This window comes from Porites lutea, chromosome 5 (assembly GCF_958299795.1).
Source record: "Porites lutea chromosome 5, jaPorLute2.1, whole genome shotgun sequence".
NCBI classification, from domain to species: domain Eukaryota; kingdom Metazoa; phylum Cnidaria; class Anthozoa; order Scleractinia; family Poritidae; genus Porites; species Porites lutea.
The window spans coordinates 3936774-3958822 of record NC_133205.1 but is presented as its reverse complement, the minus strand read 5'-3'; the positions used below and the strand labels follow the sequence as shown (position 1 = coordinate 3958822).

Here is a 22049-nt window from a genome sequence, read left to right as displayed (position 1 = left end):
TACATGATGTAGATATTAATGACCGACAAACTAAAGATGGCGGACGGCCATCATGAAAATGTAGAAAACATAAACATCGCAGAGACAAATGATAGTGGTTTGAATGACGTTGAAGAAACAGAAGAGGTTGCACGCTATTCTATTTTCTTTTTGATTTGTGTTAGATTATAAATTCTATTTTAAGGTGATCTTATGTTAGAGTCAGTAAAAGTTGCAGGTTCCCAAACTCTTCACAGTAAAATGCACGGCATAAATTAGTTTTGACTCTGTTCTTTCTCTTAGCAGGATTTGCAAATTGATCTTGATCTCGGTGAACTGGACCTCACATCTCAAGATGAATTTATTTTGGACGAAGTGGATGGTAAGGGAACTGGAGCAGCTCTCATTTACCAATTGATAATGAGAATTAGATTGAATAATTTAAATTCAATAATCTTAATAATATTATTACATTCATGTTTAACTTAACAGTGTAGTTAAAACCTACACTCAAAACAGCAGCAACAGAAACATAGAAAAAATTCTCAATTTTTTTACAAACACACTGAAGGAGGAAAATACTAATAATTGTTACTGGCTGTTAGAGACTTGAATCCCTAGCTCAAAAGGATCTGGCATTGCCCAGTGATTTTTAGTGAAAACAAGTTGTGTGTGTGTGTGTGTGTGTGGTTGGGGGGGGGGGGGGGGTGGCTTAGTCTCACGGGCTCACAAACCTCCTTTTGAGCTATGGAATCTAGCCATTTCCTTACTGGCTTTGTGTTTCTAGTTCATATACAGGAGAACTTAGAAGATGAGCTGGTGAAAGAAGCTTTAGAAAAGGTAGGGAACAATGATTTAGGTGCTGATTTCCTGTGGATCCAAAGGTGTAATGCTCATAAATTACCTGTGACACGGTAGGGGGGGGGGGGGGGTATTGTTGGGGGGTTGCAGCCAGGGGTCATTTTCAAAATCATTATTAGTTTTGGGGGGTCATTTTTAGATAAGCTAGTATTACCTGCACCGGTAAAAAGGTTTCAGGTGTATTGATATTATTGTATCAAGTTTATTGATTGTTGCAAGTGTATCAAGTGTACTGGAGATGTCAGCCTCTGCAGATCTCAAACTGGGTCTGTAGGTATTTCCTCTTGCACAGGTACCTCCTTCCACTATCATCCCACTCCCAAATGGATGATGCACACCTAACAGGCACATAATCAGCCCACCCTCATTAAAGGTTGAAGGTAAAAGGTGCCAACAGATGCTGCAAAGAAACCATACAATGAGCTGAAAAAATGGAATTTATGCTGATTTTGCAATATTTGGGTTTGATGATTTTACATCCTGCCTTATGGAAGAGGTTAAATGTCAATGCTATCTGGGAGCTTTGGTTCCCTATATGGGAGTCCCAGTTCTGATGTGATTAACACGTAATTGTGCCTTTAATTATCGGTGCATAAATTTTTGCCGGCACCCAAGCAGTGACTGTGTTTCACTTAATTGGAATTGATTTCCTTTTTTTGTATCTTATACTCTAATACCTTAAACTTTTATACTCTGAGGGAGACCAATATCTATAAGCCTTATGGTTTCTTTTTGGGCTTCCTCGCCACATTGCTACTGTGTATTTTCTGTATTCTTGTCTTTTGTTTTTTTCTGTGGTTAAATAAAGAAACTAATCTATACTAAACTAAACTAAATCTTAGGGGGTAGACCTCAGGCAATATTCAAGACAGATCGAAGGAGAATTGCATGAAGTGGAGAATGCTTCAATCCTGGACTGTATCCTTTTCATTGGTTCTTACGTGTAATGGGGTGTATTTTCATATGTAGCCTGCAGAAGAGGCATTGTTTTTCTCAAGATCTTAAGAACAAGGGGTATAGATTGGTTTCTCTAAAATGTGGGTCTCAGAAAATTTTGGCCGGATCTCAAAATCTTGGAAGCATTTGTGATAGGTCTGGAAGTCTCGTTTTTAGGTGATTTTACATCTCGGAGTCTTGAATTTTGAAACCAGGGTCTTGCATTCCAACAAAGTCTCAAATTTAGCCTTCAGTACTGCTAGGCACAAGGCAGGAAGGAAGGTAAAACATGTCTGATGGGGAAGGCACCCCTTCTTTTGCACATGATTGTCTCTCACTCTATACCCCCCCCCCCCCCCCCCCACAAGCCTTGTAAGCCTTGCCTTTTTGTATAGTGATGTTGTATTTCTCCCAAGTTTAACTTAACCTGTGTTGCTTAAAGATATCAAGGAAAGTGAAAATATCGCAAGCCTTCACAACCAGATTGCTTCATGTGATACTATTCTTGAGGTAATGTAAGTTAATTTTGAGTAGCAAAATAGGCCAGTCTCCAATTTTTAAAATTCATACTTAGCATCGAGGTTGAGGGGTATAAAACAAAAGAGGAAACACAATAAAATTCAGTGATAGTTCATTTTTTTTGTTTTATTCCCTCAGCCTCAGAGCCAAGTATGAATTTTGATGTAATCTTTGAAACTAGCCTATAGAGTGTTTTCAATCACATGGCCAGCATGCAGCTATGCAAAATTTAACTTATTGCTACAAAAGAAAGCATTTACATAAGAAAACAGTTCAGTTCCCATAGGACTGGTTTGGGACACCAACATTCCAATTCAAAGTAGACAGACTGCAAATTATCTTAGTTGCTAAAAAATATATATCTACGTGTCGCAACTGTTCATCAGTAGGATGCCTAAAATGCGTGCAATTCCACAATTGGTTTCGGCTCCATTAAATCCTATACCAATTGCAGAACATTTTAGGAGGAGCCACCCACCATGTGAGCACAGTCACGGACAATGTATAAGTGAGGAAAATAACGCAAAGTAAAATTAAGACGTTAAAAAACGAACTAAATGTACACGTCAATTAAATAAATAAACAAATAATGCGCGCGTTCAAAATAAAATTGTATGCGCACACGTAACGAGATACATCTGAAATACAACACCAGGTAATAAATAAGTAATGTAAGGATACGATGGTGCAATTCAAGCCTGGATTGCTAATCTCATCTCCCGCAGGGCTGCACCATACTTCTCGACGATAAGACCATGGCGACTGAAGAATTTATCAAATGATTTCTGACCTCATCTGTTAAAGCTCTTTTAGACCTCACATTTGCAGTGTATTGATGGTAAAAGCCTGTGGTAGTTACAGTTTTCAGTGACGTTGATTCGTGTCTGTACATGCACATAGTAGTACATGTCTGTATATATACCCTACATCACAAGTACAGTTGATTTAGAATGCTCAATTGATTTATTTCAATTAATACTCACAATTAAACCACATTCATAAATGGCAAGGTACATTTGTTATGACTGAGTTTTTCAGCTTGGGTTAATTAGTCTTACTAGCGTCATTTAAGAATGAATATTTCTAAAATTTTCGTCATAAACTGAAATTGATATGAAATGATTATTTGTTTATGTTACCAGACAAATATTAATATATCAATATGAAGAAATTTTTTTGAAGACTGTAATATGCAGCTGGCAGCTTGAAACATTATTTTTCTTCTCTATTTATTATCTATTGTTTTATTTTATTTTATCTTTTGGTGAATTAGAGTATGGAGAAAATGCTAACAAGTTTTCAGGTAAGCAAAGTTATAAATTAATATGACCCCTGGTTTAACACTGTGCTAACTTACAGTAACTTATACCTCCCAACTTCACTTTTCTGCCAGGCTTAAGAAATAATTTATTGGTCTGCGGGCAGTGAGCAGGTATAAGATAGCAGTGTTCTACTTCCAGATGTTAGTATTATGCCTAAAAACTTGTAGGTTGGTAGGTACCTATATCATATTTTACTTGAATAGGCACAGCAGTGCTTTTTGGATTTGTCATGCCTCAAATACTGTGCTTATTAAAGGACCATGCTTATGTTCCTCAGTGTTCTCTCAACTTTAATTCTCGGTAATCTACAATCCACCACAGTCATTCCGATCATCCTATTCATCCCAGTCATCCAATAATCACAGTCAACCCAGTCATTCTCAGTCATTTTTAAGCCATCCAAGTCATCTTAGTCATACCTAGTAATCCCCACTCATCCTGGTTATCCCAGTCATCCCAATTACCCCAAGAATCCCTAGTCATCCCACTCATCCCAAGTCATCCTTAGTCATCTTAGTCATCCCAGTCATCCCAGTCATCCATAGTCATCCCAGTCATTCCAGTAATCCCTTGTCATCTCAGTCATCCCTAGTCATCCCAGTCATCTCGGTCATCCAGTCATCTCAGTCATCCCCAGTCATCCTAGTCATCCCCAGTCATCCCTAGCCATCCCAGTCATCTTAGTCATACCTAGTCATCCCTACTCATCCCAGTCATCCTAGTCATACTGGTAATCCCAAGAATCCCAAATCATCCTCAGTCATCCTAGTCATCCCAGTTATCCGTAGTCATCAACATGATCCCAGTCATTCTGGCAATCCCTATTTATTCCAGTCATCCCTAGTGATCCCAGTCATCTCAGTCATCCCTAGCCATCCCAGTCATCCAGTCATCCAGTCATCCAGTCATCTCAGTCATCCCAGTTATCCCAGTCATCCCAGTCATTCCTAGTCATCCCAGGCATTCCAGACATCCCTAGTCATCCCAGTCATCTCAGCCATTGCAGTCATATAGGTTATCCCAGTCATTCCAGTCATCCCAGTCATCTTAGTCTTCTCAAGTCATCTCCAGTCATGCTAGTCATGCCAGTCATCAGTCATGCCAGTCATCTCAAGTTATACCTGGTCATCCTAGTCATTCCAGTTATCCCTTGTCATCTTAGATATCCCACTCATCCCAGACATCCCAGTCATCCCTAGTCTTTCTTAGTCATCCTAGTCATTCCAGTCATCCAGGTCATCCCAGTCATGCAAGTCTTCTCTGTCATTTCAGTTATCCCAGTCATTCCTTGTCATCCCATTCATGTCAGTCATACCATTCTTGCCAGTCATCTTCTTCATCCCTGTCATTTCTTGTCATCCCACTCGTTCCTTATTTCAGTCTCTGATCTGCAGTTTTGGTGGGTAATTCTGGTTCTTTAATGAAAAGCCAATGAAAACGTGGACTATTTACATAGATAGCGGGAGATTTTTTTTAAAAATTTTTTTAGAAAAAAATTAGCAACTGGACAATAGGTACGTGTAGATAACATTTATTATATTATAACTTTTTAACATTTGTGTGCTAAATACCACGCTTATTTGTGGCCATCTTAATCGGGGAGGCGCTCATTTGAGTAAAATGATACTTACCTTTGATAACAGCTGTAGAAGGTGTTTCATGTAAACTAAATTGCTATGTGTTTGTTTGCCTCTCTGTTAGTAACAAACCTTTAGATTCCGAAATGGCCTTAATTTAGGGTTAATTCTATGCTTTCTTAACAGGAAGATCTTGGGAGCATAAGTTCAGAAATCCAAACTCTTCAAGAGCAGTCGTTATCCATGAATATCAGATTGAAAAATAGACAGGTAAAGAAAGAAAATTTGATAAACAAATCAACGCTTTAGTGAAACTGTATTGGATGTAAAGTTAGATGTAAAGAAACTCATTAAACATTAATTTTTTTGTTTTTTGTTTAAGAATTACTAATGAGTTTCTGAAGCTGTCATAAGCGACCACCCTCTATTGTTTACCATGCAGTCGCTTCTTACGAGAGCTCATTCGCGTAAGTGACCAGCTCTAGTTACGACCTTTCTTCAAATTTCTGAGGTGGCCGCTTATGAGTAGACTACGAGTAGTCCCGATTTTTCTTCCGGGATAGGAGAGCAAGCGAAATGTGAGCACACGTGTCAAAAGCACCCCACACGAGAAAGGCGAGACGCAGTGGAGAGAGTCTCGCCTTTCTCATGTGGGATGATTTTCATGCGCTTGGATTTCGCTTGCTCTACTAACCCTGAGGAAAAATGGGGACCACTCGTAGTCTACTTACCAGAGCTTCGACTGTATTGGTCTGTGTGGATGGTGTTTCTGTAAACTTTTATCCTGGTCTTGCCTTCTTCCTCTAGATGGAGGCAGGTGTCTAAAGAATGGTTACTGATTGTGGGGCTTCTAAAAATCACCAGTTATTTAAAAACACACAGATTTTATAATGGCATTTAATTGCCGAATCTTGTCTGCCTGCAGGCTGTCAGGGGTGAGCTTAGTCAGTTCGTTGATGAAATGGTCATCACAAGTCCCATGGTGAAGTAAGTAAAATTCCCTGATTATTATACCCTATTCTTAGTCACCAAAAGCAGCAGTTCTTTGTGTCTTAACGCAACCTCCTCTCCACTAAGAACACTCTGTGTTTAAGGTCTCTTCCACTTTTGAAGGTGGAGTTTTTTTTTCTTCTCCGTTTACAAAAAAGCACGCATCGACACAGGCTTACTGTCATTTCTCGCCATATCTGGCGAGGCAACTATGAAGAGTACTCTTTTAAGCTCATCCGTTACATTCTTTCTATAGGCACATTTGCGAGACTCCAGTGACAGAGCAGGCATTTATTGAACAGCTTCATGAACTGCACCACAAGATCGATTTTGCAAAGGAGCAGTCGTTTAAAGGAGCTTTGTCTGTGAACGATGTGGGGAATGATTTAGAAAAGCTCAAAGTTAAGGTACAGTACCACAGATCTGCGATTCATTTGCCACAAGTAAACTCGGCATCGTTTACAGTGTACTTCACCTAGATCGGCTGATTACCTCTTTCAAACCATACACTATGATGAGTCTTTTATTCCATTTCTGTAGACATCTTCTGTGTCCTTTGCTTCACCTCATCTAAAATACTGTGACCACACCCTTTCATTTACTTTTATTTCCCGGCTCTTTCAGGCAGTGCAGAAGATAAGAAACTATGTGATGGAGAAGATTTACCAGTTTCGTCGACCAATGACCAATTACCAGATTCCACAAAACGCGCTTCTCAAGTATAGGTAATCCAAGTATTGTTGTGATCTACGGGTATTTAAATTCCTTCAGTTTTTGTGATTGTTTGACGTTGGTGTGTTAGTAGTTAGATGTGTCTCTGTTTTTGTTTCATTTTAAAATATCACGGGGTCGTTATTTTAAACTCGGCTTTCGGTAAGAAGAAGCGAAATTCTTTTAAGAATACACAGATGCCGGTGTCCACGTTTGTTGGAAGTTGTTCGATTGTAATCTCAGCTCTTTTATTCCTAAATGAAACGAAAAATTGACCTTTTGATTGCAGAATAGGATCAATATTAATAAAAAAAATCCCACCGTCGGTAGTTTGTTTTTAACTTGGATTTCAGCAAAAAAACCTCTTATTTTTCAGGTATTTTAATGAATTTCTGATGGCACATCATCGTCAAGTTGCAAGAGAAATAAGAGACGAGTACATCGATACCATGAGCAAGATTTATTTTTCCTACTTTAAAACTTACATCAGCAAACTCCTTAAGCTACAGGTGAGTGTCTTAAGGCCAAACAATGATTTTACTCGTACCATTCCTCATGGGCCCAAGACAAATAAGGGATACACAAACTCCGATATGAGCGTCGTTTTTTAGGATTAGCTCAGTCGGTAGAGCGCTTGCCTGTTGAGCGGGAGGTCGCGGGTTCGATTTCCCGAGACCGGATCAGTACTCAGGGTCTTCCTTTAAGTCGCAAGAGTGACCAAATTCAATTTTCTCCCCACAAAATCAAGACATAATCAAGGGAAAATGTTGTGAGAATCAGTAAAATAATCACCTGATGGGAGAATCTTTGATATATAAACAAATTCTCTTGACCAGTTCTTTAAGGAAATGTATGGAGATCAGTCTGGAGAATTTGTATTTGGATCTAGGAAAATAAAAGGTTAAAATAACTGAAAAATGAAGGTACTGCCTTTGCGCTGCCAACGGCTAGACCTTTGCGTGGCTCGGATAACTTTGTTAAGTGGCGCTGCCCGTCTCCAGGGGGATCTCATATGGGATCTTAACGTTTCTGTTTTCTTTACGATGAGGGAAGGGCGGGTAGCGGGTAGTCTGCTACACCGCCGTTTTTAGTGTCGTCACACAACGCTCCTCCCCTAGTGGGGAGGAGCGTTGCGTGACGACACTAAAAACGGCTTTGTAGCAGACTAGATAGCGGGTTATGGCTATAAGAAGGCTATTCAGCGTCATGCGCGCTTATGTACGTCAAAATTTTCGCTCGCTTCATACTCTCTCTTTCTGTGGGTAAAATTCAGGAATACAGTTAATGTTAAGTCTTTACAGTTTTTAACTGACTTTTATTAATTTTACTTGTTATCCAGTTTGAGGAATCAGCAGATAGAGATGACCTTATGGGAGTAGATGACAATGCAAAGAGAGATATCCTTTCCATAATTGCTAATCGTTGTTTTGAAGACCTTTTGGGTTCCATTTCAAACGTTTTTCAGTACTGTGATTCCCCCTCAGTTACTCTCCAAGAAAAGGAGTAAAGATGTTTTACTCTTGCGATTGGTTTAGTTTGTTTCCATTGACTAATCCGGCCAGGACAGATAAAACACTTGCGGGAGTCCAAGTGTCGTGTCACTTTTGACAAGGTTGTAGCATGCAACTGCGTAATCCGGCCTCACTCTACTCCCAAGCAAAGATACCCTGTTCCAACCTCGTTCCCAGGGTTCTCTCCTACCCGTCCCTACTGAGCGAGAGAGAGAGGACGGGTAGGAGAGATAACCTGGGAACGAGGTTGACCCTGTTCTCGTTTTGTACTGTGCTCTGGGTTGTCAGACAAGTACTATTCATAATATCCAATGTACTTCATTTGTAGTTCTTGACTATTCACAAGGATATTCTCTGCAAAAATCGCTCTGAAGAATCGCTCGACTATTTTCACGCTTGGAAGTCGCGGAAATGTTCTTACGAGCGAGTTAGAAGAACCTGTGATTGTGCCTCATGCGGCACAAAAGACTGAGAAAAAGGTAGGAGACGTAAGCTTGTGGATGAAAAAAAAAACATCGACCAAAAAGAGCAAACAAACAAAAACCAAAGAAGACGTAGGCAGAAAATCCAATATCGTGTTCATCCTTTTTTTTTTTTTTTTTTTGCAATGCTTTACCTTTCTTGTGAAAATAATTTTATTTTATACGAGAACAAAAAATATATATATTTTCATTCCTCTCTTTCTCCGCCTTGACACTCGTGCCCAGTTCACTTGTTCATCGAATAGAATTGCAGAGGAACAGAGGGATTTGAACAGTCTGGAGAAAATCCCAAGCGACTTTTTGTCATTATAGTTTATTGACACCCTTAAACCCTAACCGTTCCCAGCATCTAATTTCTCCCAATGATATCACTGCTTAAAGAGGATGACCACTTAAGAACTTTGATACGATTGAAGGGGATGATCCGCAACTTTAACATGCCTTGGCTTTCAAACAAAGCCTCTTGCATCAGCGGAAAAAGAAATGCATGGAAAAATGTGGGTTTAATTTACTTATTATTTTTGTTTTTGTTTTGCAGTACTCTTTTGAAAGCTTATTCCGTAGCATGCATTTTGCTCTGCTCGATAACAGCTGCAGAGAATACTTATTTCTGGCCGATTTCTTTATGGCTCAAAATAATGCTGCTAAGGATCTCTTCACAGCTGTCTTTGGAAAAACCCTGTCGCTATTTCTGGTGAGTACACGAGGTGTCTCCGAGTTGATCAGAAAGGATCATTATACGCTTCTAGGAATCTGCCCACCTACCCTTCCCCTAGGTCAATATTAACACTTAATTCTCACTTAGGGCAAAATGTTGGCTTATGGGAGGGGTAGGTGGGCAGTTTTCCACTCCAGAGGGACCTGCAATAAGTAGTTAGTCTTTGAGAGGTGCCCGCCTTAGAGAGTCAAAGAAATTAAAAGAATGGCAGGGTCCAACTCTAGGTGTATGTAATAGGGAGGTGTCTGGCCATCTGAGGTGTCCCGTGTTAAGAAATAATCCTTCATACTTGTTTACTAAACTCCCCCTGTGTAAGGAAACCCAAGACAGTCTTGAATTCTGGATTCCATGCCGTGGATTCCGGATTCCAAGTACTGGATTTGAGTCTATGTCACTGGACCTTGGATTCGGGATAACACTCGTTAGTAGGATTCCGGATTCTCTGAGCTGTATTCCCAATTCCAAAGCCCGCGATTCCGGATTCCACGAGCAAAAAATTTCCGGATTCCCTTACATTGGGCGAACTGAACGGATTAAATAAATACAGTGAACTGAATATACGGTGTATTTAAGACAGGGGTGTCTGCTTATTATGGGTTCTGCTTAATTCATTGTACTGTCTGAATTAATGCCGTTATTCAAACCAATAGAAACAAATGGACACGTATCTAGAGGGCTGCTTTGATGCCATTGGCATTTTCCTGTGCATTCATATTGTTCATCGATACAGAATTCTTATGCACAAAAGAAGCGTACCGGCCCTGGACAAGTAAGTCTTTCTTCCATGACTACTTACTTATCATCGAAACAGGATACTTCCGATACTGTTGTTCCCTAGCAAAGTTTAGGACTTGCCATACATGAGAAAACGCACTTTATTTGAGAGTCAATGTATTTAGCACGCAATTACTAGTTGCGTACACAATTCTTACGTCTCCCCCTGGAGACTGGATCCGCGCCATTTCTTCGTGGTCATACGAGCCACTCAATGGTCTAGCCGTTCACAAGGCCGCAAAGGCACTATCTTCAATTTGTAATGATTTTAAGACTGAGTATTGGTCCGCCATGGAATCGAACCCGCGACCTCCCACTCTGCAGTCAAGCGCTCTATCAACTGAGCTAATCCTTCAGCGGTATATATATAACCAGTTAATTGGCTACTCCAACCTAGCCTGGGTACCAGAGGCTTCTCATGCGCGGTGTCCTGTTTCGATCAAGTCTGCTATCCAAAGTAAACTTGGCATAAGTCTCTCTATAGCATCTCAGTAGTCTGAGAGACTCAAATCAGGTAGGTAGAACACTTAAACCGGGTTCAACTCATTTTCATTTTTTCCGGACAATAGTACCCGTAATAATCCCTCATATGTAAATTAGTTCTCGATGACCACTTTGCATCTTCCCCGTTCAGTCAGTTTGGTTGACTTGTACAGTTATCATCGTATTTGTGCATTTACTTGTTGATTCCAGATACTGGGATACAGTATTGGAAATGTCTTGGCCCCGTTTCACATATGTCGTGGAGCTTAATGTTGACAGCGTTCGTAACACAGATCCACAAAAACTTGGCGTCATTGACATTAGACCTCATTATGTGAGTATGGACTGTTTATCAAAATCACTGATGAGTCACTATTCTTAAGATTTCAACCTTATTTTTAAGATAAAGATGAAAAGAGAGCACAAATGGGCGTTCTTATGAGTTGTTTCCCTTTGTATATATCATGACAGTATATTATCCACAGAGTAGCCTGGTTTTGCAGTTAGTTGGGATGAGTGGAAAGAACAACGAGCGCAAGCCCGTTTTGTTTTGAGAAGTTACACAAGTTATTGGAAATAAAAAGGAAAGTAAGAACATGCGCGGACATTTCCATTTACACACGCGCGGATCCACACCAGCTTCCAACATTTTACGGAAATCGGTCAGATTTTTAATAATAAATAAACACTTTCCAAGTTGAAATCTGGCCAATATCCCGTCTGAATGACTCTGAAATTAAGGAGTTAAAAATCCAAAAACTTTCCTGGGGAAGCCTGCCTCCGGACCCCCTAGAAACTTGCACCTTCGGCGCTCGCTTGGGAAATCGGTCAGTATTCATCCTAGATCCGCGCCTGGATACCTGGAAATATCCTGACTCCGTTTTATTTTTTTAAAAAAGTTTTTTCTTTGTGTGTTTTTTTTTTTCAGATTACCCGTCGATATGCGGAGTTCTCTGCTGCCATTGTCAGCCTAAATGAAAGTTTTCCGGATGAAAAGGTTTGAGGATATAGTCAAACCGCAATGCTTTTTTACTCTGCCCCATCTCTAACTAACCACTCCCCTTTCTAACTAGTCGTCCTTTTATTCGTCGGGTGTCGCCTTTCCCGCACCTCCTTACTCAACATGGTTCTTCCAGAACACATCTCATTTGTTTCTTATAATTTCTGGAAAAGCGTAATGAAATGGAAAAGCTACTTAGACCAAAGACTGCAAAACAGTCGGGGTTTTTCTCAAAATCGATCTCTGGGCGTGTGAGGCGAGAGAAAAAAAACCGTCTCTCCTCAGTCTCGCTCTTCGTTTTCAGCCTCGCTCCAGACCTTTTGATTGACTGCTCGTGCGTACTTCAGTACGCAAAAATATGGACTGTTTTGCAGTCAACTTGGACCATTCAAGCTCGCTAATTCTATTAAGAGCCATTTCTGTTAATCCGGTTATTATTAAAGAGTTATAACAACCCTTAGTTAATCTTCTTGTAATTATAGATACTAAGTTCTTCTCTTTATTAATAATTAGAATAAACTCTTACCATGTCTTAGGTGAACAAAGTTCTCGCGGCGTTACAAGTTGAAGTGGAGAACTTCATCTTACGAATGGCAGCCGAGTTTCCTTTGCGGAAGGAACAACTAATCTTTCTTATCAACAATTACGATATGATGTTAGCTGTTTTGATGGTAGGTAGCTGGTTAAGTTAGGGAATCATTGCAAGCATTGAAGATGTTTCAAGTTGTTAATTAAAGGCGTGACCTTTGGCTGACTGCCATTTACATCCGCAAGTATTTGTTTGTACTTGCACAATTTTATAATTAGTTCCAAGACGTGGTTTGAACATTCTAAAGAGATCAGGCTGGGCTTTCACTCGTGCAAATGAGCTTTGCACCTGATCCTCGATTTCTTCTACGGTTTCGTGGCGGTTGGATTAGGCGACTGGTTGATGTGATTTTTTAGTGTTTTGATTTTCACTATATACAAAACTACACAAGTTGTTTAGTGACAATTAGAAACTCGATATTATCACTTATTGTAGAAGAACGAATACCACTGAGCCCTGTACCTTTTACAACAGTAATAAATCAGTCAGAAAAGAAAAAAGGTGAATGACTGGCAGAAGCAAGGAAATACTTGCAAGCGTTAAAGAGTTTTTGAGACAAGTCCTAGGTTCAAAAAGAGGTGCTTTTACGATTTGACTGATTAGGTTGCCATTTGAGTTACTCAATAGGAACACTGATTTATCTTTAGTTATTCGTAGTCGTGTTACATTTCTTTTTTGAAAGAAATTGTGAGACCCAAATATAGTCAGGCTTCGTACTTGCGGTTATAGGAAAGGACATCAGAAGATTCAAAAGAGGCGGAAAGTTTCCAACAGTTGCTCACAGCAAGAATTCAGGAATTCGTTGAAGAGGTGGGTCCTACTGTGGATTTAAATTTACATCGTCCATTCATATGTATTTTCATATTACTTGTCCAATTTGTTTTCTCCTTCCAAACGAACATTGCTTGGAAATAGGAGAGGGTTGTCTACTAATTTCTTTATCATCTACCTTGTTAAGTAGTAATTAAATTTCAGCTTATTTGGTTCTCACCAATTACTTTTTTCATGCACAGGTGCTGTCTCCAGCGTTCGGTGGTATGACGGCATTCATCAAAGAAACAGAGCCTCTTCTAGAACGAGGACAGGGGCAGGTTATTAGACCCGACGAACGTATGTACTAGTTGGTTCCTCCGGTCTCTTATATTAATTATTTTTTAATAGTTGATGTTGATTTATTAAAGTGGCTATTTCAAACAAACAATTTGAAAGCAAGTTTTCTGCTCGAAAAAGTCCAACATGGTCGATCGAAACGCGGAGGACAATTGAATCAAATTTACAATTTGAGAAAGACTTTTTCTTCACAAAAAAATATTGACTGATTTGCTTTTGCTTTTGTTTTTCTTAATATAGTTTCAGTTCATGGCGCTAGTTCTTTCCGTTCATTTTGACATCTTTCGATTATTACACGCAATAAATTGGTAGCCTGTAAACAGAGAGAGAGTCTCTCTCTCCCCGACTTTGTTTCAGGGGAGGGGGCGGCTGTACACAGGCTATACATTGGTGTATAACTGACGAGTTACGAGACGTTTTTAACTTACACATATTTTTGTTAACTTTGTGTCCCTCCAACTGATTTACAGTCAACTCTCTTTAAGAAGGATACCTTTGGGACCAGCACTAAGTGTCCGTCTAAGAGAGATGTCCATCTTATAGAGAGTTGAGTAGGATGGACACCTAGAGTTGCTTTCTGCCTTCCATTACAGTCAAATCTCTCTAAGATGGACACCTTTGGGACCAGCACTAAGTGTCCTCCTTAGAAAGATCTCCATCTTATAGAGAGTGAAATAGGACGAGCACCTAGAGTTGCTTTCTGCCTTCCATTACAGTCAAATCTATCTAAGATGGACACCTTCGGAACCAGCACTAAGTGTCCGTCTTAGAGAGATGTCCGTTTTATAGAGAGTCAAGTAGGACAGACGCCTAGAGTTTGATTCACTCCCTTCCCTTACAGTCAAATCTCTCTAAGATGGATACCGTTGTGAGCGGCACTAAGTGTCCGTCTTAGAGAGGTGTCCATGTTATAGAGAATCAAATAGGACGAACACCTAGAGTTGCTTTCTGCCTTCCATTACAGTCAAATCTCTCTAAGATGGACACCTTTGGGGCCGGCACTAAGTGTCCGTCTTGGAGAGGTTTCCATCTTATAGAGAGTCAAATAGGACGAACACCTAGAGTTGCTTTCTGCCTTCCATTACAGTCAAATCTCTCTAAGATGGGCACCTTCGGGACCAGCACTAGGAGTCTGTCTTAGAGAGATGTCCGTTTTATAGACAGTCAAATAGGACGGACAGCTAGAGTTTGATTCACTGCCCTCCATTACAGTCAAATCTCTCTAAGACAGACACCTTTGAAACCGGCACTAAGTGTCCGTCTTAAATAGATGTCTGTCTTATAGAGAGTCAAGTAAAGAGAGTAAAGAAAGGCAGGGACCAATTGTGGGTGTCCTTTTTACAGAGGTGTCCTTCTTATAGAGGTATCCGTTAAGAGAGAATCGATTGTAATGCTCTTTTTTCTCTTCAGGTCGCATTCAGCAGCTGGTACGCGGATTCGCTTCTGATTGGAAGCGATCAATAGAAAATATCAATCAAGAAATCATGAGATCATTCTCCAACTTTAAAAATGGAACCGCCATTCTTCAGGTACGCTGGTTCTGTCAATCTCGTTTCCAGGCTCCCTCTTCTTCCCGTCCTCTCTCGCTTCCCTCGCTCTAGGAGTCAGAAAGATGAGAGGCGTGGAGAGACTGTTTCTTTCTTCAAACAGCAATATTAAGAGAAAACAAAGCACACATGCGTGAGAATCATTAGGAAAGTGCTCTATACTCATTTATTTTCCCCATTTTTCATTTTTATTTTATTTTATTTTTTACCCAACAGGCTGCCCTGACTCAACTGATTCAGTATTACCACAGATTTCAGAAAATCCTTTCTCAACATCCATTCAAGCGGCTACCCATTCGCAGTGAACTCATCAACATACATCATGTAATGGTAGAAGTCAAGAAACACAAAACAACGTTTTAAACTACCCCGATCTAGATTACACTGGGATTTACAGGTTTAGAATGGTGTCAGAGCATTTTAAGTCAATATACGCGATAGATATCAAAGCCCACAAAAGCCCAGCAATCCGCTGGAAAGGGTAACGTTGTACGACTGGGTACATTCTCTCTGGCGTTTAAACTCAAGCTGTTAAAAATTTGTAAACGTCAAAAACGTTAAAGCTCCTGTACAGATAAAATTACACAAGGACAAGCCTGTGTGTTGGATTGCTAAGATAATAAGCAGAAAGAGAAGAAACAAGCTGCTTTAATTTACTACTGCTGTACGTGCCGTGGCCAAAAAACTCATTGAACGTTCGGCTGCAGAAAAACCAGGAGAACAAGGTTGTATAGTGGCATGGTTTTCGTTGGGGTCTTGATGTAAGGTTGTACCACCCCGGTTATCACGTAATGGCCTTAATGCATTCTGGGCTGCCAGAACCTGAAATACAGGCCATTTCCAGGTCCCAAGAAACCTTCACCTTCAAAACGAGGCTAATTAAAAAAGCCAGGAGCGGGTATTACACTTAGACCACTCAGTCTGGATTTGAATCTAATATTTGAATTAAAGTTATGAATATATTTTAAATGAAAAAATGAATTGAATTGCCCCACAAAAAGACTGAAATGTCAATTATCTTTCAGTGTCCACAAAGGAACGTTTACGACTAACGGCTGAGTCACTTCCTGGCGTCTTCTCCACCCCCCTCCCCCTCCTCTCTCTCTCTCTCTCCTTACCGCCTGCGGCATATGCCCCATCCTGAGGACAAGGCAAATGGTGTTTGCTTAAATTAGGAAGATAAAAATAATCGCAATGAATGAAGTTTTACACATTAAACTCAACGGCAACCGAGTGCTTCATATAAATCAACTATAATAAATAAAACAGCAGAGAATAAGGACACCTGAGAGTTTTTCTGTTATTTTGGACGGTCAATGCAAAACTCAACAAAATGCCACTTTAACCGGCCAGGAAGAAGAAGGAGACGTTCAGTTAGGGGTATCTTAGCTTTGTTTTGTTATATTTTGACTTTTGGGCTGTTTTAGTTCATGGACGTTTCGACGACTCATCCCATTTTGTCCATGTGAATATTAATATATTGACACGCACTACATCTGGGCCGCCTGTGATAGTCAAGGATTAGGTTACATATGAATTCACGTAGCCTGCGTGGCAGGCGTTTGAAAGGGAAGGGAAAGGGGGTTTTGGGCGCGAGGGAAACGCGAGGGGCGCGCGAGGAGGAAGGGAAGGAGGGAAACGCCTGCCAGGAAACCATTGTTTTCGCCATCCCGCCTACTAATTATGTATGCAAAAATAACGCAACTGTGAATGACTAGCTGTCAAATAAGTCTGGCCGCGATGCGCTTATTTAAGTCGTATTTCGCGTACTGTTTTTCTTTTGTTTTCCTAAAACAAGAAATCTGAAGTGAAGGTACTATTAAAAAAAGTGTAAATGCAGTCGTCCGTTGAAAGAAGAAAGTCGCAACCATGCGTGGCTTGTTATATAAAATCCAGCATAAATCTATTACGTTTTTGCTGAAGGTATCGTGTTGGACTTCCCAACTTGCATGCAGTGTTTGTCGGAGAAATTAATTACAAACACTTCGCTGACTCTCGAACTGGATCCAGCGCAGCATACAAAAGAACGCTGGTAGCGGGGAAAGAAGAGCGGAACTTCAAAGATCTACAATAAGGCTAATTCTGCAATCAATATTATTATTGAAGTAAGTTCCTGGCGGGCTTTATAACGTCTATAACCAGCAAGAAGAAGTCCTCAAACCAGAAATCGCTAAGGATTATAGATCGCTTCGTCTTCAACAATCTGGTCGTTGATAAGCGTAGCCTGTGTGGTAGGCGTTTAAGGTCAAAATACAGCAGATAACAAGCACACAGGCGGCATGATTTTTCCTTTCTCTCTTCTAGTGAGTAAAACAAGCCGTTGGGAGACAAGACTCCTCAAAACCAGTCAGCAAAACTCATCTAGCTGACAGCTCTTTTCCTTCATACGAGTCTTTTAACTTCTTTCTTCTATTCTCCTTTCAAGCTGAAATAGATACCTTCAGTTTCTAATCGCTCTAAACCGATGAATTCCATACAGAAATCTCATCACGCCTCACTAACAACATATTTTTAAATGATTACTGAAAGATCGATTAAGTTACTCAGTAGCGTGATGTTGATTTCAGCCAATCGGATTAAGGTATTACGGCTGTGGTTGACATGTTTTGAAGATGGACCAATCAGGATTTTAACATTCGCCTGGTGGATGTAAAAAACGAGAAAACCAATGGTCTCCTGGCAGGCATTTCCCTCCCTCCCTCCTCGCGCGCCTGTCGCGTTTCTTTCGCACCTAAAACTCCCTTTCTTTCCCTTTCAAACGCCTGCCACGCAGGCTAATTCACGTGAAACGACCTTTGAACATCAACGCGTGCCCACTGCCCGATTTAACAACATTTTCTTGAAGCTTTTTGATAGAAATGCTACATATTGCTAGCGAGCGGAGCGTTCGTTTTCAGGCCGCGACGCGACCAAGCGAGCTACGATTTCGCAAGTAATAAGTTCTGAGACATTATAGCTTTTCGACTGTAAATCAAGAAACCAACACCAGCACGTTGCCCGGCTGGGCCACCTGGACAATATTTTCAGTCGCCCGAGGCCAAGTCTTGCGCCGTTAGAGCACAGCCTTGAGTCTTTATCCTCCTCTACGCTGTAAGCTTACTTTTCCCTTCTTTGCTTACGCGGTATCTTTTTCCTGCTTGTGCAATCCAACTTGACTTTGACTTGACGTTCCCGAATTTATGACGCGGGTTGACTATACTACGTCATCCCGCGTAATTACACAGTCAAAATAATTATATGTTGTATAGGTGATCTTTTTACGTCCAATGGAATCGAACTGAGTTAATTTACTTACCAAGCTTCCAAACTTATAGTTCTTTCATATCCCTCTTCTAACATTGACGCTGCAAGCCGTCGATAGACCTGTAGTATCTCCATTTTTCTTCGGAGTAGCCGCCATCTTAGTCTGGTGGCTTAGCTAGAAATTTTATTGAATTGTGCGCTTTTAGATGCAAGCATGAAATCTGGCACACTGATAGTTGCCACCAATACAAGCATTTTCAGATTAAGTGCCAAGTTGGAATTACGTCGGTTTCCATGGAAACCACAATTTATTAAAATTCATAAAAAATCAATGGTTCAATTCATTAAATTGTTTGTCGGCAACGTAAGCAAAGAAAAACAACAACTACAACGACTAAATAAAATCACTGTGCCTTCAGTTTGTTTGATTATTATACAACTACAACTAATATCTTTGCACATAGCTTTGTTACCTAATAAATTTCACATTTTCGTTACGGAATGAACTTAAGGTGATTCTCTAGTTTTGCCACTTTGCATCCCTCACTGCGCATAACAAGATGCCCGCCATGAAAAAGAGCTTCTGCAGAAACATCGTTAAAATGACGTCGGTCGAAGGGAAACGTTATTGGAATTTTCCACAGCAGTTTTTTCCTGGCTGAGATGAATCTCAAAGTGTTGGAAATGTTACGTAAGCGGTACGCGTGTTGCTGAGTTAAACTTCCTCACCGAGGCCTTCGATAGTGGATGTTGTGCTGAACCACTACTTTCATGACATTTGAACTTCATCTTTATCACATTGTGTCCTAATTGCTTTATCTCGATGTAAATTTGATAATTTCGAATTTTTCATGCCTCTTTGAAACACGACCCAATCCTCCTTCAAAAATCGCAAGAAATGCAGGTGATGCGCACTATCTGCAGCTCTACCGCAAAAACAAGCACGGTGACCCTTATTTTTCTTCATTATTCTAATAATAACAATTCTTCCTTTTAATGGCAATTCTGTAACCAGCGGAGAAGGAAGCTGTATCACACACTGTTAGGGCATGGAAGACAAGGAGAAACGTCGAGTTAGATGGACCAAAGGCTGTTTGACTAGTGAAAATTTTCTACTGCATCAGCTACACGGACTATCAAATGTCTGCTTCTTCTCCGTGCAAACAGACCAATTCTTGACCGTGTACGTTTGATGCTGTAGATCAGTTACAGGAGCGGATTTACGGCCGTTTACCTTCGGTGGATCAGTCTGGCCGCTTCGGGAGTGCCCAACCTTGGTAAACCTTTATATAAAGAGAAAACCGTTTACACAAAAACCCATAAAACGGCCATAAATCGGCCGGTGGACCGCACAGGAGAGACGTAACACACATTTTTAGTAAGGTAAGTTTTTTTTTTAATTGAAATTCTTTCATTTTCGTAGGTTACACAAACGATAGGTTTTTTTCCCATACAAATCCTTATATTTTGAATGTTACGCAACAATGCCGATGCTCATATTTCGAGCTTGGGCTACCTGTGATGTTCTCAAGTAATATTTTAGACTTTCGAACAAGTCTTTCATCTTATTTAAAATTTGACTCGCCGCACGAAGACTCAACGCGATTTTAACGCTAGCAGGGCCGCCTCGCGACTCGAAAATCTTGTTCTGCTCTCTTTAAAAACAGCTTTTCTAGTGTGAAACTCGTGTCAGAGGTCAACTGTTCCAAGTCCAGTAATATTTGCCTGATTTGCTAGCGTTCTAGCCTCAAACGTTTGAAAGACATAGATAAAAATGCAATGTCAGCGCTATGAATCATCGCAAAGGTTAGTCAAAAATTATATTATGATTTCATGGCACTAGTTTTTCTAAACATGTAGCGCCTGCTTGTTTGACTTTGTCGGCCAAAGGGAGGTTCATTTAAAAGTTTACTAACGCGTCGTTGCAAAACATTCCGCTTCACTCACAACGCTTTCCTCCACAAGATCTCCTCAGTCACATCAATGTCTTAATGTTTTCTTTCTTAGAGTCTTTACTGTTGCTGTTTCATTTCTGCGTATTCCTTTCACAATTATCTGAGCTTGTATGGAAGCTAGTAGAAGAAATAAGCCTTCAATCGGCATCAAAGCGCTTCCCATCTTTTGGTCCTCCAGCCAACGGCAATAAAAGTAGCGCCAAAAGAGGTTCAAGATTCTCTTACTCTCCTCGCATCTTTTGATTTCGCGACATCCTGTCCAAAACTCAAAGTTTGGTGCATGCGCAGTAACGGAATACTGTTCCTTTAACGATTTTACCGACCTAACACATGTAAATGGAACAAATGGCGTCAAATTTCGAAGACATAAAAAAATCATTTAAAAAATCGCTTTTGGTCGGAATCAAAATTTTTTTTTTTCAGGAAACGTCATTGCTTGATGTGTAGATTTGGATGAGAAAATGAAAAAAAATTCGTTATGGCCCTTTAAATCTAAAAACTAGAGCAAGAAAAACAACTTCGCGGGGTTTCTCGGGTCTGAAAATTTCATTCGCTGCTAACTAGGTGGAATTGGAAAATTGAGCTTGGCACTACATCAGGAAATGACCAGCCTGATATTCCTACAAAGTTTGGCGCTTGTATCAAAAATCGCATAATTTTCTAGCTAAGCCGTCGGACTATCTACAGCTTCGATCATCCTGATCCTGGTTTGTCTTGACAGTGCAAAATTTCAGACTACGACTTCCCAGTCAACTTCAGAATTTTGGCCTACATTGATACTTTACTTAGAGTCAGTTAGATCACTTAATTGTGAATCAACAGACATTTTTGGGCCAAAGAACAAACAAGGAAAACCCGAAGAAATGACTCGGATCGAAAGCGAAAGGTGAGAAAATCAACTGAAGACATGTACGTCATCAGCCCGGATCCTTTAACTTGTTGGACGAGGTTGAACTTGTTCCCAGTCTCTCGGACATTTCTACATGGAAAAATGCAGTTTTTCGATGGCCAAAATCGAAAGAATTGTTTGGAGGACACATTTTGAAATTCAGAACTATTAAATACACATACTGAAGGATGAAAACAGTGAAAAATATTTTCGTGGCATATACAGTATGTGGTCCTTGGTCCGCATGTAAAAGTCATTAACTTGAATATCTTTCCTGAATCTTCATGTAACGAGCTGAAATACTCCCTGAAGATAGCTTTTGTGTTCCTGTCGATAATCCTGAAGTTGCAAGTTCCAGGCAGAAATATTTTGCTTGGAATTCGCAAAAAGGCGACCGTTTCCGATGGTCCTTGGTCCGCGAATCTGGTCCTTGGTCAGCGTCTCAGGCCAGCAGCACGATAAAATCGTAAAAATGTTATAGTTTCCACACGAAAACGTGATTTTCACAGTACTTCTTGTATCTTTTTTCTTTTCTTGATGCAATTAAGCTAAAGTTTTTTTCCGAAGATGTTGTGAGCATCTTCCGAAAAAAACTTTAGAAGATGTTGTGAGCATAAAATAATCTGCTTTTCTTTCAAAGACTTCAGACAACAGTCTCCTCGAGTCTCCCACACGAGCGTCGACGAGCGGTTTTTAGCGCGGTCGAAAATAATTACCAAAAACTTTGTATGTACTCGAGGTATTAAAAAAGAGAACATGTAGACATGTATAGGGACGACTTTCAAAACATTCTTCGAAAACAAAGGCCGTCGCTTTTTACTTTGGGAAGTTTTATTCAACCAAGGTCATAGGA

At 40.2% G+C, this 22049-nt stretch overlaps 1 protein-coding gene across 1 annotated transcript; it reads left to right on the top strand.

The window, feature by feature from the left end:
* The first annotated feature begins 16 nt into the window (after window positions 1-16).
* LOC140936833 (vacuolar protein sorting-associated protein 52 homolog) lies at window positions 17-16049 on the top strand. Its single transcript, XM_073386331.1, has 22 exons — window positions 17-126; window positions 286-361; window positions 767-819; window positions 1683-1758; window positions 2219-2286; window positions 3569-3598; window positions 5381-5464; window positions 6120-6181; window positions 6441-6591; window positions 6809-6909; window positions 7272-7404; window positions 8235-8292; window positions 8752-8885; window positions 9427-9582; window positions 10257-10375; window positions 11074-11197; window positions 11792-11860; window positions 12400-12534; window positions 13182-13262; window positions 13466-13562; window positions 14973-15091; window positions 15326-16049. The coding sequence occupies exons 1-22, from the start codon at window positions 19-21 to the stop codon at window positions 15470-15472; spliced, it is 2181 nt and encodes a 726-aa protein (XP_073242432.1). The 5' UTR covers window positions 17-18; the 3' UTR covers window positions 15473-16049.
* The last annotated feature ends 6000 nt before the right edge of the window (window positions 16050-22049 follow it).

Excerpts from the sequence above, each read along its gene's own strand:
- LOC140936833 (XM_073386331.1), top strand. The coding sequence starts at position 19 with ATGACCGACAAACTAAAGATGGCGGACGGCCATCATGAAAATGTAGAA. Across the intron at positions 820-1,682 it reads TGAAAGAAGCTTTAGAAAAG|GGGGTAGACCTCAGGCAATA; the intron begins GTAGGGAACAAT and ends ACTAAATCTTAG. Across the intron at positions 13,563-14,972 it reads GGTTATTAGACCCGACGAAC|GTCGCATTCAGCAGCTGGTA; the intron begins GTATGTACTAGT and ends TTTTCTCTTCAG.